Raw genomic sequence first — 18,799 nt, 5'->3', positions numbered from 1 at the left:
ACATTCAGCATTTTCTTTCGTCACATACATAATGGCAATGGAGACATTATATATTTCCATGTTTATGACCATATTATCAAGTAAGTCAGGTTTCATATGTATTTTTGCTTTGTTCTTTTTTTTTTTTTAAATATCTTGTTATATGGCTTTAGATCTCATGATATCTTTCTAATTCTCTTTTGTTTTTTAGGGGTCCAGTCAGATATTGTCCTGAACCAAAACAGCAATGAAGTCAAAAATCCCGGAGAGTCTCTGCGACTGACCTGTCAAGGTTCAGGGCAGGACAGTGATGGAGATACCATTGCTGCTTCTGACTTAAACTGGATTCGACAGGAGCCTGGAAAAGGACTTGAATGGCTGGCTTACATTAGCTCTAGAAGCATTACTATAGAGTACGCCACTAGCATTAAAGGAAGATTCACAATCTCCAGAGACAACTCTAAACAGGCTCTGTATTTGGATATGAACGGTCTCAAAATTGAAGACACGGCCACATATTATTGTGCCAGAAGCACAGTGAGGAACTTCTTGGTATCGCTCATACAAAATCCAAATAAAAAATTAAAGAAAATCAATACATTTTGTCAATGTTAAGAAATTATATATTTCCTGTCCTTCCCAGAAAATGAGGAAGTGTTTTTGTTTATTAGTATTAATGTATTTAACAGTTATACTGCAGTTACATAATAAAATGAAAATAATATCTCCACACCAGATGGTCTGGTATCTCCCTACACAACACTCAAACACAGGGACTCCTGGAGTAGCAAAGAATGACATGTCAGATCAAAATTTCCTATCATAAAAAAAGTGTGAAAAACGACAGAGAAAATAACTCTGACATCTATAAACACTAAATCAGTTCTCAAATAAACCTGATCAAAGTGTGTCTTTTCTGCATTTTAGTAGTAAACTTTCCTTAATGTGGCATAACTTTGTAACAATATGAAAAAAATGTTTATGTAGAACCTCATACTGACTCAGAGGGGGAAAGTTATAACTCTTATACCCGAGTATTACAAAGCTATACATTTGATCAGCTCTTGAAGGTAAAACAGTAAATCAGTCCACGCTTTCTTGGGTGTGAATCTATCTATCTATCTATCTATCTATCTATCTATCTATCTATCTATCTATCTATCTATCTATCTATCTATCTATCTATCTATCTATCTAGCTATCTAAGGTCAGCCATGAATCTCTCTTTTTTTTTTTAAATTTTATTTATTAATTTTATTGTAATCATTCCATACATATAGATTAATTTATGACAAAAAAGAATTGAAGACAAATCAAACCCCACCCTTGAGAAGGAGAGCTTAGCCAAAGGAGAATTGCTTAGGGCTTTTTAATAAGGCAACAATAAACAAAAGAAAGGAAGAAATATATATAGGTAAATAAAAAATGGAGAAGGGAAATAAATGTGGTAACAGTTATTTCTCTTATTCTAAAATATTATTGATTAGATCCTGCCAGGTTTTGAAAAAATTCTGTACAGATCCTCTAACTGAGAATTTGATTTTTTCCAATTTCAAATAATATAAAACATCGGTTTCCCACTGACTTATCAGAGGAGAGTTAGGATTCTTTCAATTTAACAAAATAAGTCTGCGTGCCAAAAGTGTAGTGAATGCAATCACCGTTTGCTTGTCCTTCTCCACTTCAAGTCCGTCTGGAAGAACACTGAACACAGCTGTTAATGGGTTAGGAGGGATTGTGACCCTAAGGCTGTCTGAAAGGCACTTAAAAATTTTGGTCCAAAATGATGTTAGTTTGGTGCAGGCCCAGAACATGTGACCCAGTGAGGCAGGAGCTTGGTTGCAGTGTTCGCAGGTTGGATCTTGCCCTGGAAACATTTTGGACAGTTTTAAACGAGACAGATGAGCTCGATATATAATTTTTAGTTGAATAATTGTATGTTTTGCGCATATACTACATTATGGCGGCGCGCTTAGACGCTGCGGCTGTGTGCTCTCCGACTCAGATTGTGTTTTTTCCACCCTGCCTGGATAAATACACGTATAGCCAGCAGGATATTTTATCTATCGGTTTACGGAGCAAGAGTTGCTCGACCTCCGAGTTTCTCCACATCCACAACATTCCGGACGACATCGCACGAACACCGGGCTCTCCGTGGATTACAATCCCAGCTTCGAGGAGCCGGCGGTGGCGCAAAGAACGTAAACAAAAGAGGGGGTGCCGAGGCGGCGTGCTAGTGAGGCTAAGGAAGCAGCCACACAAACCACCGCTTCCAAGCATTTTCTCCTCAAATGTGAGGTCGCTGGCAAACAAACTGGACGAGTGGCAGCTGCGGATTGCAACGGAAAAGATCATCAGGGACTGCTGCATCCTGCTGATCACGGAGACGTGGCTTAATCCACTCATACCAGACACGGCGATCGAGATAGTAGGCCACACAGCACACAGGCAAGACAGGACAGAGCACTCCGGTAAGAAGAGAGGAGGGGGGCTGTGCATTTATGTGAACAATAGCTGGTGCACAAATTCCACCATAGTCACCAGACACTGCTCTCCAGACGTGGAGTTTATGACAATTAAATGCAGACCCATATACCTCCCCCATGAATTCAATGCTATACTGATAACTGCTGTGTACATAGCACCAGATGCTAATGCTAACTCGGCTCTGGGGCTTTTGCATGACACCATCAGCAGTAAACAGAGCAAGTATCCTGAGGCTGTTCACATCATTTCTGGGGACTTTAATCATGCAGATCTGAAAGCAGTTCTCCCTCAATTCCATCAACACATAAAGTGTGCAACCAGGGGAGTAAAAACACTGGACAAGTTGTACACAAACATCAGACAGGCCTATAGGGCTAAACCCCTAGCACACCTTGGCCAGTCTGATCATACATCTCTGCTTCTAATCCCTGCATATACTCCCCTCAGGAAACAAGCTCCCATTATGACCAGGACTGTTACCATATGGCCCGAGGAGGCCTCCCAACAGTTGCAGGACTGCTTCCAGAGAACCGATTGGGAGGTTTTCTATCACCAAGACTTGGAGTACCACACTACGGCAGTCCTGGATTACATCAGGTTCTGCACGGACAACGTCACCAGGGACAGACGCATAAGGATTTATCCTAACAGGAAGCCCTGGATGACGAGGGATGTCCAGAGTCTGCTGAAAGCTAGGAATCCTGCTTTCAGGTCTGGGGATGGGGCTCTTTACAGTGTAGCCAGAGCGAACCTGAAGAGAGGCATCCGAGAGGCCAAGGCAGCATACAGAAAGAGGATAGAAGATCATCTGAGGAGTAACAACACCAGGCAGGTGTGGCAGGGTGTCCAGCACATCACCGGCTACAAATCCAGCAGCTCCTTGGCCGCTGAGGGAGACGCTTCTCTGGCAGAGGAGCTGAACATCTTCTTTGCCCGCTTTGAGGCGACACCAACAGCAGCTCCATCACAACAGCCTGTTCACAACAGCAATATACTCACAGTGGAAGAGTGTGAGGTGAGGCGGGTGATGAGGAAAGTGAACCCAAGGAAGGCTGCAGGACCCGACGGTGTGGCTGGACGGGTGCTGAAAGACTGTGCAGATCAACTGGCCGGAAACTTCACCAGGATTTTCAACCAGTCCCTGTCCCAGGCCACTGTCCCATCCTGCCTCAAGTCCTCAATCATTGTTCCGCTGCCGAAAAAATCCAACACGAACAGTCTGAATGATTTCCGCCCAGTGGCACTCACATCTGTCATCATGAAGTGCTTTGAGAAACTGGTGCGGAGTCATATCATCGCCTGCCTGCCAGCAGACCTGGACCCATTTCAATTTGCTTACAAAACAAAGAGATCCACGGAGGATGCTGTGGCCACAGCCCTTCATGCTGCCCTGACCCACCTGGAGCAGCTGGGGAGTTACGCCAGACTGCTCTTTGTAGACTTCAGCTCGGCGTTTAACACCATCCTCCCACAACGACTGGTGTCCAAACTGGCAGATCTGGGACTTCCATCACTCACCTGCACTTGGATACTGGACTTCCTGTCGGGTCGCTCCCAGAGGGTCAGGCTGGGTCTCCACACATCTACTGCTCTCAGCCTCAACACTGGGACTCCGCAGGGTTGTGTGCTCAGCCCGCTCCTCTACACCCTCTACACATATGATTGTGTTCCCACTCACCATAGCAACAAGATTATAAAGTTTGTGGATGACACGACGGTGGTCGGACTCATCTCGGGCAAAGAGGGTGAGCTAGCATACAGGGACGAGGTGGAGCGACTGTCAGAGTGGAGCACAGTCAATAACCTGCTCCTCAACACCAAAAAAACAAAGGAGCTTGTTATTGACTTTAGGAAAAACAAAACTGACATCCAGCCACTCATCATTGGCGGGGCCTGTGTGGAGAGGGTCCCGGTGTTCAGGTTTCTGGGTATGGAGCTGGAGGATGACCTGACCTGGAGCGCCAACACCAAGGAGCTGCTAAAGAAGGCGCTGCAGAGACTGTATTTTCTGAGAATTCTCAGAAAGAACCACCTCCCAAAAAATCTGCTCCTTGCTTTTTATCATTGTTCCATCGAGAGTGTGCTCACGTACGGACTGTGTGTGTGGTACGGCAGCTGCACTTCCTCAGAAAAGAAAGCGCTCCACAGGGTCGTCAGGATAGCGGAGAGAACAATTGGTTGTACCCTCCCCACTCTGGAACAAATCTACACCTCCCGAAGCCGCAAAAAAGCAATAGACATTTCACAGGACTCATCACATCCCGGTCATTACCTCTTCCAGCTTTTGCCATCGGGCAAGAGATACAGAGCTATGAAAACCAGGACAAACCGCCTTAAAAACAGCTTTTATCCGAAAGCAATCATGGCCCTGAACTCAGAATAAAACTGCTCCATATTATTCTTCCTATGTGCAATATAGACCTTAAGTCAACAAGTGCATTTTGTATATTTATTACTATTCGGTTTGTTATTATTTTCGCTCTTCTTGTCTTTTTGTCTTTTTAACTCTTATTCCTCACACTGAGTCGATTGCACCTTCAATTTCGTTGTTCCTTTGTAAAAGTGACAATGACAATAAAGATCTATCTATCTATCTATCTATCTATCTATCTATATAGAGCGCAAGTAAATTCTCTGCTTTGCTACCTTCCACTCCTTTTCTGATATATTGATTAAGAGATCTTCTTCCCAATGTCCTCTTGGGTCTTTGAAAGGTAGGGACTCTAATAAGATTTTATATAATGCGGAAATGGTGTTTAATTCCTCAAAATTGAGCAGTATTTTTTCCAGCATGGTGGAGGGTACGAGGTGAGGAAAATCGGGCAGTTTCTGTTTAACAAAATTTCTAATTTGAAGATAGTGAAAGAAATGTGTAGCTGGGAGGTTGAATTTGGAATGTAATTTGCAAAAGATGCAAATATGTTGTCTATATAAAGATCTCTGAGCATTTCAATCCCAAATCTTTTCCAGGTATTAAAAACTGGATATGTTTGCGAGGGTTGAAACAGATGATTCTCTTGCAGAGGTGCCATGGATAAAAGATTTTCCATCTAAGTTGGTTCCATATTCTGAGTGAGTAAAGCGCAATTGGGTTATTAGTATATTTGCGATAACTTGCATTTATTGGAGAGCAGAGCAGGGAGTATAAAGAAGTACTACAGGATTTTACTTGTATTGCGAACCAAGCCTGTGTATGTTCATTTCTTTGTGTCCAGGTTTTTATGGTTGTATGTTTGCTGCCCAGTAATAAAACTGAAAATTAAGTAAAGCCATGCCACCTTCTGCCTGAGGTCTTTGTAGGGTTGCTCTTCGGATACGTAGGTGTTTTGAGTTCCAAATGAATGAGGTTATTGTTGAATCTAATTGCTTAAAAAATGATTTATTGATATATATTGGAATGTTTTGAGATAAAAAAAGAAGTTTAGGAAGGATATTCATCTTAACAATGTTAATTCTTCTGGATAGAGTGAGATGAAGGGTTGACCATCTATGCAAGTCTTGCTTAATTTTTTCCATACAGACGGCAAAATTTTGTTGATAAAGAGCTTTATGTTTACTTGTGATATTTACCCCTAGGTATTTAAACTGATCTGCTATGGTAAAAGGTAGGGTGTCCAATCTAATATTATATGCTTGTGAATTCACTGGAAAGAGTATACTTTTATTCAGATTATTTCTGAGACCAGATATCTTTTGAAATTCTGTGAGCGCTGTTAAAACTGCAGGCACAGTGTTTTCTGGGTCTGATATATATAAAACCATATCATCTGCATATAGAGAAATTTTCCGTTCCAGTCCTTCTCTGATAATCCCCTTTATCTGATAAGAATTTCGACAGTCAACCGCCAGTGGTTCAATGGCGATTGCAAACAGCAGTGGTGACAAGGGACATCCTTGTCTGGTACCACGTTCTAGCTTAAAGTAGTCTGAACAAATGTTGTTAATACAAACTGAAGCTTCTGGATTGGTATACAGTAGTTTGATCCATGCACAAGTATTCGGGCCAAACCCAAATTTCTCCAATGCAGTGAAAAGGTAGTTCCATTCAATCATATCAAATGCTTTTTCTGCATCTAATGTTAGTAATATCTCTGGGGTGTTTGATTTTGCTGGTGTATATATAAAGAAATGATATTTGATTTTAAGAGACAGAAATCTGTATGTTCACCTATTGTAGTTCTGGGAGAGGAGGTAGAAATAGTGAATGAATATAAATACTTAGGAACTTACCTAGATAAAAATCTTAACTGGAATACAAATACAAAAAAATTATTTTCTAAGTGCAACCAGCGCTTATTTCTCCTCCATAAACTCAAACTATTTAAAGTAGACAAGGACCTCATGTTGTCCTTCTATCGTAGTATGATCCAGTCCATGATCACTTTCAGTTTCATTGCCTGGTTTAATAGTCTGACAAACCAAAACTCAAAAAAGCTCCAGCAGATTACGAAGTATGCAGCTAAAGTTATTGGGGCTGATGTAGATGATTTGACTAGTGTGTGTCAGAGGGCAATGCTAAAGAAACTGGAAATCATCTCAACTGATGACAGACATCCATTACATGTAGAACTAAACTTCAGTAAATCAGGAAGGATAGTTGCTTTGAAAACCCACACAAATCGCTCCAGAAACTCCTTTCTTCCTAGTGCCATACGACTTTTCAATAAGAAATATCGGAGATAATGATTAAGGTTTTGATATATATCCTGTTACCTTTTTTTTTTTTTTTTTTGGTGTAAATATGTTTTATCTAACTGCCTTACCTTAACCTTTCTTATTTCTATTTGTATGTTTTATTTCATTATGTCTGTTACTTGTTATTAGATGCAACTGAGAAGGCAAATTTCATGTTTTCCTGTGTAAACATGACTAAATAAAGAAACCTAACCTAACCTAACCTAACATTAAACAAGCGTCGGAGATTGGAAGATAGGTGTCGGCCTTTAATAAATCCAGTTTGATCCTATGATATTACCGAGGGCAGCACTTTCTCCATCCTTCTAGCTAGAATTTTTGAGAGTATCTTAACATCATTATTCAGGAGTGAAATTGGTCTGTATGATGCACGTTGTAATAAGTCCTTATTTTGTTTAGGAAAGACGGTGATTAATGCTTGACGAAATGTTTGAGGTAGTATTTGGTTGTCTCTAGCTTCTCTAAATGTTGCCAATAAGAGGGGAGCTAGCTGAGTGGAGAATTTCTTATAAAATTCTATGGGGTAACCATCAGGGCCTGCTGATTTCCCGCTTTGAAGTGACTTTATAGCATCTAGTAATTTTGATAGCGTCAGAGGTTTATCCAGTTCCTCAGCACTTAAAGCATCTATTTGTGGTGTCTGTAATGTATCCAGAAATGCATTAGATTGTGTGTTGTCTTCTTTGAACTCAGTAGAATTTAAGGATTTATAATAATCTCTAAATGTGTGCATTATATTTTTATGGTCAATGATTTCTTCTCCATTCGTGTTGGTGATTACTGGTATTGCATTGCGAACTTCTTGTTTGTGAATTTGTTGAGCTAAAAGCTTATTAGCTTTTTCTTCGTGTTCATAGTAATGATGTCTTGACTTATAAATAAGTTGTTCAGTTTCTTTAGTTGTTAAGATGTTAAGTTCTGTATGCAGGGCCTGCCTTTTCCTGTGAAGAGCTTCACTTGGACGCCTGGCTTGTTCTTCATCTATTCTAGTAATTTCGCTTCTTAGCTCTGACACTTTCTTGGTTTCTAATTTATTTCAGTGGGAAAGATATGAAATAATCTGTCCTCTTAAGAAGGCCTTTAGAGTTTGCAGAGTGTTTCTGCAGAAACCTCTGTGGACGTGTTTGTCTCTAGGAAGAAGCTGATTTGTTTGGATATAAATTCTGTGCAGTTCTCGTCTGCTAATAGAAAAGGGTTAAGACACCATCTACGAGGTGAGTGTGAGGGGCTTAATGATTTTAGCTCCAAGACTAGAGGGGCATGGTCAGAGATAACAATTGTGTCGTATTTGCACGATTTAATCGTAGGCAGGAAATTATTATCTATAAAAAAAATAATCAGTTCTTGAGTAGCTATAATGCACTGGTGAGTAGAACGAATATGTTCTTGAGTTTGGGTTACCTTCCTCTTGTGTTAGGGTCAGCACCGACCTGTTTTACTTTTTAAATACATAAAACTACTACCTAATTTTGTTTATTGCATCAAGGCTTTTTGACTTTGTCAGGAATCTGTATTTAATTAAAATAAAACAAAAACAACAATTGTACTAAATTATAAAATGCTCTGGTGAAAATTATTACCTTTGTGTTGGTAGGGTCAGTTTTGACCCAGTTATAATTTAAGGTTATAAAACAATAGTTAGGGTCAAAACAAAAATCCTAAACACACTTTGAGGGGCTTCTCTCTTTGCCTGTGTGTCTCCTTACCTGAACAAACAAAACAAACAAACAAAGACAGACCTGGGGGGTATTTTTCGTACGTCGCTTAAACCATCCGAGATCAGGTGCCTCATCTTGGATGAGTTAATGCCAGTGAAACTCATCCAGATAAGTCGGTTTTTCAAACGCAGCTGTGTATTAGATTAGTGTAGCTGGATCTAATCATACGAGATGAATGCGCGCACCCGCGCTGAGTGAAAAGCCCATATATAGCGAGTCTAGAAAACATGATCAGCAAGTCTTTGATAGGCTGCAACAAAATGACGAAAGAACGGGCGCATTTTTTTTCACACACGCGGCGCAAGACCTTTTATTCGAAGGACACGAAGAATTTCAAGATTTAATATACATAAGGGGTAACACTGCAAAAGCAGCCCAGACCAGAAAAGACGGTTGGCAAAAAGTGGCCGAAAAAATTAAACGCTAAGTAGTGTACATTGTACTTACTGAATGCAGCGTTTCATTTCCTATGTGTCAGATTAATTATTATTTAATATGTCATAATTCCAGATCAAACGTGAGCACAAGGAGAACATGGGAACAGGTTAAAGTGAAGTACAAGAATATACTTCAAACTGGTAAATATTGGTATATAACTATTTAAAGAATTGTTGACATAAAGAATCATATATAATATAAAAACATTAATTTTAAAGCTAATAAGAAGGCAGACAAGCAAACAACAGGTGGAGGTCCACGCGGTCCAGACCTAACCCCTGCAGAAGAGTTGGCTGTCCAGCAAAATGCCCATCGCCCTGTTTCTGAGGGCATTCCAGGGGGAAGCTCCTCCTCAGAACCAGTGGCAGGAAGTAGTGGTCACTTCATTTCAGGTAAAGGATGGTCATTGCATATTTGTCCTCCATGTGTGCTTTAGGTATGTTCCATATAGCCCTCTTTTTTGTTGGGTCAGTTGCAGGGAATGTCATATCCCTTGAACCTGTGTCTGACCAACGAGATATTAACGAAGGTCAAATATTTGATGAAGACACTGTGTCTGATTATTCATCAGGAGAAGAGGTACATTTTCCAAATAATGTTTGATCAAACTCCACTCTGATCAGTCCCATGTGCCCCATTCACATTTGGAAATCCTGGTAATGAGAATGTTAGGCTGATTGGGGGATTCTTTATGGAACTGTGGGTGTTTTAGCCTGTGTATTACCTACCTGCAATGGCATGAAACGCCTCTTTTATTGTCTGCACACGCAGGTGTCCAGGAAACACAATGAAAACCTGAAGGAAATGTTTCAGAGCCAAACAGACTTTACGAATTGCCTGGCAAACTGCACTTTTAGTTAGATGTTCCGCATCACCTACAGTATATAAAAAAGTGCCGCTTGCAAGAAACCTCAAAGCAATGCATACTGTCTGTGTGATTGTGAGAGCCCGACTTCGCCGAGTTTGACTTCGAATATACGGAGCTAATAAATCTTTGAGGTACAATATTCCCCCTCGGCTAAAGCGGTATCTTTCGTACAGAATTTCCTCCGGGGGCAATAAAGGATCTTGCCGATCGCGCAAAACCCTCTTTATATGAAATTCTCTTCGTATAATTTGCGCACCAATATCAATTGGTCGCTCATTCATGAACGGCGAAGCCCTGACTGGATGACTTCCACACCGTCACTGATCACGTGTGTAAACTAATCCATGTTTACGCAGAACAAACCTGCTCCGAGCAGGTTTGCGGATTTGGATGTGTTGCTATGACAACACTTCCAGCAAGAGTTTCAAAAAACCGACAGATCCAGGATCAGGCCAAACCGTCAACAATTACATCCGGCTAAGCGAGTAATCCACGTACGAAAAATACCCCCCTGTTCAGACATGTAAGGCTTGCATAAGACAAATTTAGTTTAGCGTTGGTGACTTGCAGAGTACACATCTCCTGTTTGCAGCAGTCAAAAATGAGAAGAAGATTTACAGTAAGACAAGCTCTGGATCATATCTTTTCTGAAAATGAGGCAGAGGACACAGAACAGCATAGTGATACAGATGAGCAGGTTTCCGAGGAGGAAGACATTGTAGAGTATCTACCAGAAGGCACAGACACATCTGATGAGTCTGATGAGGAGGTCACCGATGCTGAAGCTGCACTCACTCCTGCTGAAACGTTCAAATCCAAAAGTGGTAACATCTGCTGGAGCTCAGTACCTCCCGACTTACATGGCAGGGCAGCTGCTGCAAATGTCATCAAAATGACCCCTGGAATCACAAGGTTTGCTGTGACGAGAGTAAGTGACATCAAGACATGTTTTGATCTGTTTATGCCATTGTCACTAAAGAAAGTCATGATTGCTATGACAAACCTTGAAGGAAAAAAGGTTTGTGGCGACATGTGGAATGACATTGATGAGGTATACCTGGATGCTTATATTGGTGTTCTTCTTCTTGCTGGTGTTTACAAATCCAGCAATGAGGCCACTGATAGTCTCTGGGATGCGTCGACAGGCAGAAATATTTTCCGGGCAACAACGTCACTTCAGTCATTTCGAATGATATCAAGAGTCCTTAGATTTGACAACAGAGAAACTAGAGAAAAATCTGACAAGCTTCCTCCCATCAGGGAAGTCTGGGAAAGGTGGGTGCAGCTCCTTCCACTGATGTTCAACCCAGGGCCAGAGGTAACAGTAGATGAACGTTTTGTCCCTTTCCGTGGAAAATGCCCTTTCCGGCAGTACATGCCTAGTAAGCCAGGGAAATGCGGCATAAAAATTTGGGCAGCCTGTGATGCAAAAACCAGCTATGCATGGAATCTGCAGATTTACACAGGCAAACATGCAAGTGGCATTCCTGAGAAAAATCAAGGAAAACGTGTAGTCCTCGATATGACTACTGGACTGCGGGGTCACAATATCACATGTGACAATTTCTTTACCAGCTATGACCTTGGACAAGAACTTCTCAGGTGGAAACTTACCATGGTGGGCACAGTAAAAAAAAATAAACCTGAGCTGCCTGCCGAAATTTTGCAGGTGAAGGACAGGGCTCCACTTTCTTCAAAATTTGCTTTTACAGACACCACCACGGTTGTTTCATATTGTCCAAAAAAACACCGGAGTGTGATACTTATGTCCACTTTTCACAAAGACACAGCTGTGTCATCAGCAAGTGACAAAAAGCCCATAATTATCTTGGACTATAATAAAAACAAAGGTGGAGTGGACAACCTGGACAAACTGACTGCCACCTACACTTGCCAGAGAATGACCAGGAGATGGCCAATGGTTGTGTTTTATAACATTCTAGATGTGTCTGCATACAATAGCATTTGTGTTGTGGACCCACATTCACCTAGGGTGGAACTCAACCAGAAAAAACAAGCGGAGAATGTTTCTTGAGGAGTTAGGAAGTTCCCTTGTCAAGGCACACATTGAGCGAAGGGAACAGGTGCCCGGGACCCAGCCGCTGCAGCCTTGGTCAGACAGCTGCAGAGCTCACGTAGCACTCCTTCCACACCATCAGCAACACAAAGAGCATCAGTGCCAGCATCCTCTTCGGCCAGCACTGCCTCAACATCAACCTACACAGCAACAGCCACAACCCCACTGAGGCCAACTGATTCTAAAAGAAAGAGGTGTCAGGTCTGCCCTAGCAATAAAGACAGAAAGACAAACGTACTCTGCTTCTACTGCAAAAAATATATTTGCAAAGAACACACTAAAAGTGTCACTTTTTGCCACACATGCATCTAAATGCACATGCATGTTCTTGGACACAAAGACGTTTTTTGGAACTAGTGCCTCATTTCTATTGGTTTGATTTGCTTGATTGTTTGTTGTTTGTTTGACCTTGCAAATCCACATTTTGAGATTTACCTGTATAGCTTTCCATTTATATTAAAGTTATTTTTGAAAATACTTTTTTGTCTTTTTCTTTGAAATAAATATATATGGGTCAAATTTGACCCGTAACACCATAGATGTTACTATAGTAATTAATATTATAATAAAAAATATATATAACAAATTTATTTAAGAGATGTGTTCTAATACCCCTCAGTAATAGTCAGGTAACATAACAACCTTTTATTTATTTAAATAATTCTCCTGAGGTTCATTTAATCATTTTTTAAAATTGAAAACGAGAGGTATGCTGTTAAAGTAAAAGCTCATGAGGTCACAGCAAAAATATTAAAAACATTCTTTTAATGGACAAGGAAGCGCAACAAAGTAACCAAGAGGTAAGGAAAAAAATTGGATGATAAATAATTGTTTTGAGGGTAATATGGCTGATTAAAGACACGGGTCAAAACCGACCCGTTAACATAAGAGATAGTAACAGAAAGCTAACATAAGAGGAAGGTTAAGAAACCTCCAGGGGTCTGATAAGTTGTGGTCAGTTAAAAACTGTGTAATTGTCTTTGCAGTGTTAGATGTTGTCCCCCCGTCACAGGAGTCCTATCTAAGAGTGGATTTAAAACACAATTAAAGTCCCCAGCCATTATAATTTTATGAGTGTTCACATTGGGAATGGATGCAAATAGATTTTGCATGAATTCCTTATCATCGACATTGGGTGCATAAACATTTATCAAAATCATTTTACTGTTAAATAAGTTTCCCATGACCATCACATATCTCCTTTCAGGGTCCGATACTACATCTGATGCTACAAATGGAACTGTTCTGTGTATGAGAATTCCCACCCCTCTAGTTTTCTTTATAAAGCTAGAATGGAACATTTGGCCAGTCCAGTCTTTTTGTAGTCTGAACTGATTCTTGCTTAGTAAGTGGGTCTCCTATAAAAATACTATTTTAGCGTTTAAGCCTGTTAGCTGAGAGCATACTTTCTTTCTCTTTAATTCGTGATTCAGGCCTTTAACATTCCAGCTCACAAAGTTAACTGTCTCATCATGGAGACATTGATTCTGAGTTTTTAATGTCATTTTATAGTCTTAACTGGTAGTGAGACAGTTTTAATCTTAATTTCAAAATTCCCCATGAATTATTGCATTTTAGCCTGTTGTTGCATTGATATTTAGTTATAAGGATGAGAAGAATAGATTAGATATAGCCTGCTCTCCTTCTCTCCCCCCTTTATCCCCCACCCCACCCCACCCATTTTGCCTCCCCACATGAGGCTTGATCCCACTTAGCAATGTCCCAGTCCTCTGACATACAAAGAGACAGAGCACGTCCAAAACAAAACAAACCCCACCCTGCAACGGCGTTTGAGAATTAAAACAAAGAGATATCTATTGCAGCTGAATTCTAAATACTATCTGCCAAAAATAGAATCATTAACCATCTTTAAGCTTAAAATAATCTTCAGCAATTTTAAGATATTAAGATAATAAAAGAATGAACCCTGGGAATGATTTTAAAAAGTGGTCTAGAATAAACATAGTAAATCCTAATGTAATAGTAGAAATAGCAATAAACCAAGAGTATGATGTTAAACAGTCTACTTTAAGGTAGTTAAAAAAAAAAAAACAAACCCTACTTTAATTACTTCCACACTCACGTCTATTACTGTAATTAAGACATAAACATATAGTGTCCAAGTAAAGAAAAGGATGTATAATTATAATACCAGTCTCTTTAAATGTGGATCCGACAGCAGATGATAGGTCCTTCCCATGCCTTGACTGAATATGGTTCCTTATTAACTTTCAAAAGAGTGTCGGAAACAGCTTCTTTAGTTCCTTTTCAGCTTCCTCCTTGCTTGAAAATACATAATATTGGTCTTGAACTTCCACTTTCAGTTTGGCGGGATACAAGAGGCTGTATTTGATATTGACTTTCTGTTTTTTGCATTTTGCAGCTGTTAATGGTGAGAAGTCGGGGAAAATACGAATAAGATTATTTTCAAATATAATCTCTTGCTTGTGTCTGAGAAGTGCCATCACATCAAGCTTACATCGTAATTGCTCAAAGCGCACAATAAAAGACCTAGGTTTAAAGGTGCTTGATCTGTATATGCGATAAGCTGCTGCTATCTCAGTGTCGAGTTTAAAATCATCTCAAATTATTTTAGAGAGTAATTCTACTTCAAATTATACTGGGTTTGAGCTTTCTCGTTTCTCAGGTATACCCTCAATTCTTATATTATTTCTTCTGCACCCATCTTCCAGGCTGCAAGTCTGTTTTTTGCATTTGGAATTCGCAGCTGTAGCTTTTTCATCGGTGTTAGACGCCAATTGTTCCGCTGTTTCAACTCGAGCCGTGAATGCCTGCTTGACGTCATCCAGCTGATCTGTAACGTCATTCATCTGATTGGCAAGTTTTTTCAGATTGGATCTGTTTTCTTCGATGTGTTCCTCTAATTTCTCCAACATGCTTTTAAAGGTCACGTCAAAATGTTTAAATAGACGACGTTTCCCGGTCTTTTTTACCCTTCTTAAGCTCAATGTTAGACTTCTTAAGCTCATTCTTGTTATCCTTCTTAAGCTCATTTATGGCCGTAGCCATGGCAATTGCCAATGTAGAGATCATCTCTTTCAGTTCGGACAGTTCGTATCGGATTTCTTGCTCTGCGAGTGGAAATGCAGCTCCTGTTACAGTAGGTGCTGAGGGCTCGCGATGAGTAGATGAGAGCACATCCTGCAGGGCCTTTTCTAGTCTCGAATGATCCTCAGAAATCGGCGATCCATCGCGACCTGTATCACTTGCACCTTCGCTCCCATTTTCACTCTCGACTGGAGACGATACAATGGAGCGAGGTCCTAGGAAATCTGCGCATTCGTCTGCCTGTTCCAGGTCAGTCTCCGAGAGGCCATACCTTGCACTTGGGCCAGATGTCTGTCCAGACTTCGATGCAGCTTTAAGTTTCTTTTCCGGTTCTTTCTGACTTTTCTTCTTGTTACTCATGCTTGTATATTGTAGTGGAAGTTCCTTGGTCGGGTTACATACAGGATACCTCTAAATAGTATGAAATACGTGGGAAAATAAAGCCGCTGCTAGCGGAGCTCTGCTTCAGACGTCCATCTCCTATAACGGATGAGACCAACCAGCCATGAATCTCAATACTTTTTCACTACAAGTTACACAGCAGTGGTATTGGTTAACATAAGTGAAATTCCATTTTCTCTCCCACTTTTTGTGGGGTAGATTACCATGTGTATTGAAATTCTATCCCTCTGATTTACAATGCAAGTTTATACAGATTTGAAATTTAATGGAAGGCAGAAACCCACTTTAAGCAGAATACCACCCCACTGCATAAGAATTTTATGCACCCAGTCACACTCACTTATGGAAGGCAAGTTTATAGTCAAGGTCCTTATCATTATGTGCAGAGAGTATACTGACATTCTTATTTGAATGTGCTAATCAAGAATACAAAATATTGCCATTCTGTGGCACCATGATTAGTAAGTATAACTACCTTACCACAAAACTTCAAGTCTTCCTTACCTAGAAAATCTCAGAACGTATTTATTATAAAATCCATTCATTTGAATGCTACCTAAAGTACCCAGTGTTGCCCAGGTGTATTTGTCTAATGTGTTTAGGTGAAAAAGCAGATGTTTATATCTTTTAAATGGTGTCCCTCTTGCCATTGCTGGCTGAAATGTCCCATCCATCACCTACAGGTTCTCTCTGATAATTATCAGTTTGTCTGCTCTCCTAAACTGATAATTTTGTGCATGATTGGATTCTGTATTTGCAGTAACACTTTGCTGAGCGGGAACAATAAATGCCATTTCTTTGTATTTCCTGTTTTACTGTGGTTTTACAAATAGTTGTTTAATCAAACATTAATAAACAGGAAGCCTTTGTAAATAAATGAATCCATGGGCCGTTCATGTCTCAAATGAAATCTAGATGAAATAAACAAGAAAAACTGTCATTTGGAAGTTCAGCATGGCTAAACACAACAAACAAAATGACAAACTCTTAGACAAAACCTTTAATCCTGCTGGACAATATAGCTGCTGTACAGATTAGTTGAGAAGAAAACACTCCACTCTACCTGCATTTTGAGGCTCGTACAAAACTTTGTGTGCACTGATAATGGTGTTCTCCCAACAGCCCCAATGCTCTCCTACTGCCTGATAGGAATTGTAGTACCCACAAAGGGTGCTGGTGTTTTAGATTGCCCCCTCCAATGGATTTCCTCTCCCTGTTTTGAAATATAGTAAATATTTTAAGCTGAACCAATGGGAACACACAAGCAATATATGTGCAACTGGTGAACAAACATTTGGACAAACAGACAGATTACAATGTTACTTAAATAGATAAAACAGAATTAATGTCACTAGCAATGTACTTAATGATAGTGTTCATGAAAACATGATTTTCATATTATTATTAATTTAACTAATTGATGTTCGATGGTACATATATATTTTTTAGTATATTACGTTACTAAATCATGCTAGAGAAAGTCAGAGTTACGAGATTATAGTAATCAATGGTTGTAATGCAAATTTTAACAATAAACCTGTTATGCCAGGTCTCAGGATTCAGTTTAAGTAGATACACATCCTACTGGATTTACCTACCTCTGGTTAAAGTGTCTAGAAAGGCTTGGCTAAGACAACACCTCAATCAAAATTCATTCAAGGTTTCTGAAGACAAAGTCAATAGGATGAAATACTGAAATATTAACAGTGTGGTGAATGAAGACCCAGGCACTTATTATTATGCTTGAGAGCAAAGTTTAATAGTATATAGACAAAGAGCAATAAAAGCTTAAGTGGAGAAAGCTACTATCCAGTACTCCAGTGTTACCCTAGAGGCCCACAGTGGTTGAAGGTTTTCACTCCAGCCACTTTCCTAATTACCAAATAATTATTGATATGAATGAAATATACTTGTTTTCCTCTTATTTTAATAGACTCCGTTTTTAACATTTAGATCCTTTTTTCTTCTTTATTGGGAACAGAGAAGAAGTTAATAAAATGGAATCTTACAACTTTTGGAATATCAAAGCCTGCTCTTCTCTCTGTTCTTTATTGAACTGCAGGAGTGTCCTGAGGTGGGACAGGGTATATATCAAGTGGTCAAACCAGCCCAGGAAGTTCAGAGAGAAGGAGTTGTAACTGTCTCTTCAGTTGACTGTACCTTCAGATTCTTAAGAAGAAAGCCTTTATTGTTATAAGAAGAGAAATGGCAGCTCGTCATTCTTCACACAAAGAGACAGAACTCTACCTGAGAGACTGATCTAGCCACCCAAGTGGGCAACTGACCCACCTGATATTGAATTATGCTCAAAAATGTCCAGAATGTTTGGTTTTGAAAACATTACATTAGTGCCAGATGCTGCATCACAGTAAGGAGACCAGGCTTCATGTCCCGGGTCTTCCCTGCATGGATTTTGCATATTTTCCTCATGTCTGCATGTGTTTCCTCCCACAGTCCAAAGACATGCAGGTTAAATAGACTGGAGACACTAAACTGGCCGTAGTGTGTGTGCGGTGGACCGGTGCCCCATCCAGGGCATTTGTTCCTACCCTTTGCCCTATGTTTTCTGGGATAGGCTCCAGCCCCCCACTATCCTGCACAGGATTAAACCGGGTTAACAAAATGTATGCAATGGTGCATCAGTGCCTTGAGTCTGGAATTGCTAAGCACACCCCAAGGGTCAACTTGTTTTAAAAATATAAATTTCAGAAGGACAGTGCAAATGTTTGGTTTACTTTGTTCAGTATTTGTTTTCCTCCCTTTGTTCATCCCTGATCTATGTGTGGTAGACGACAGCGTAGTAAACATTAAACAATGTATTTAGATTGTAATGTACCTAAAGAAGGGTGTTAAATGCTTGTAGTCAGTGTTGCCGCCTTCAGTGACCTAAATTCACTTTATTTTAACACTATCTGCGGAGAAGATGCACACTCAGATTTTTGTAGGCTTTTACAACAAATTTACTTTTATGTACTTTATTCACAATTTACAATCAGAGAAATGTTTAGGTTGATTGGCAACTGTAAATTCATCTGGTGTGGGTTTGTTAATCAGACATTATTTTTC

At 40.0% G+C, this 18,799-nt stretch overlaps 1 gene segment (V, D, J or C); it reads left to right on the top strand.

The window, feature by feature from the left end:
* The window catches only part of LOC114645107 (immunoglobulin heavy variable 3-30-like), a 36,595-nt gene continuing 17,796 nt past the window's right edge, over positions 1–18,799 (top strand). The window contains 2 exon segments of the V gene segment in view: positions 1–80; positions 191–271. Coding sequence covers positions 32–80; positions 191–271 — 130 coding nt within the window.

The sequence above is a fragment of the Erpetoichthys calabaricus genome, chromosome 2 (genome assembly GCF_900747795.2).
Source record: "Erpetoichthys calabaricus chromosome 2, fErpCal1.3, whole genome shotgun sequence".
Lineage (NCBI taxonomy): Eukaryota > Metazoa > Chordata > Cladistia > Polypteriformes > Polypteridae > Erpetoichthys > Erpetoichthys calabaricus.
The sequence above is the reverse complement of the archived record's forward strand: the minus strand, read 5'-3'. Positions and strand labels throughout refer to the sequence as shown.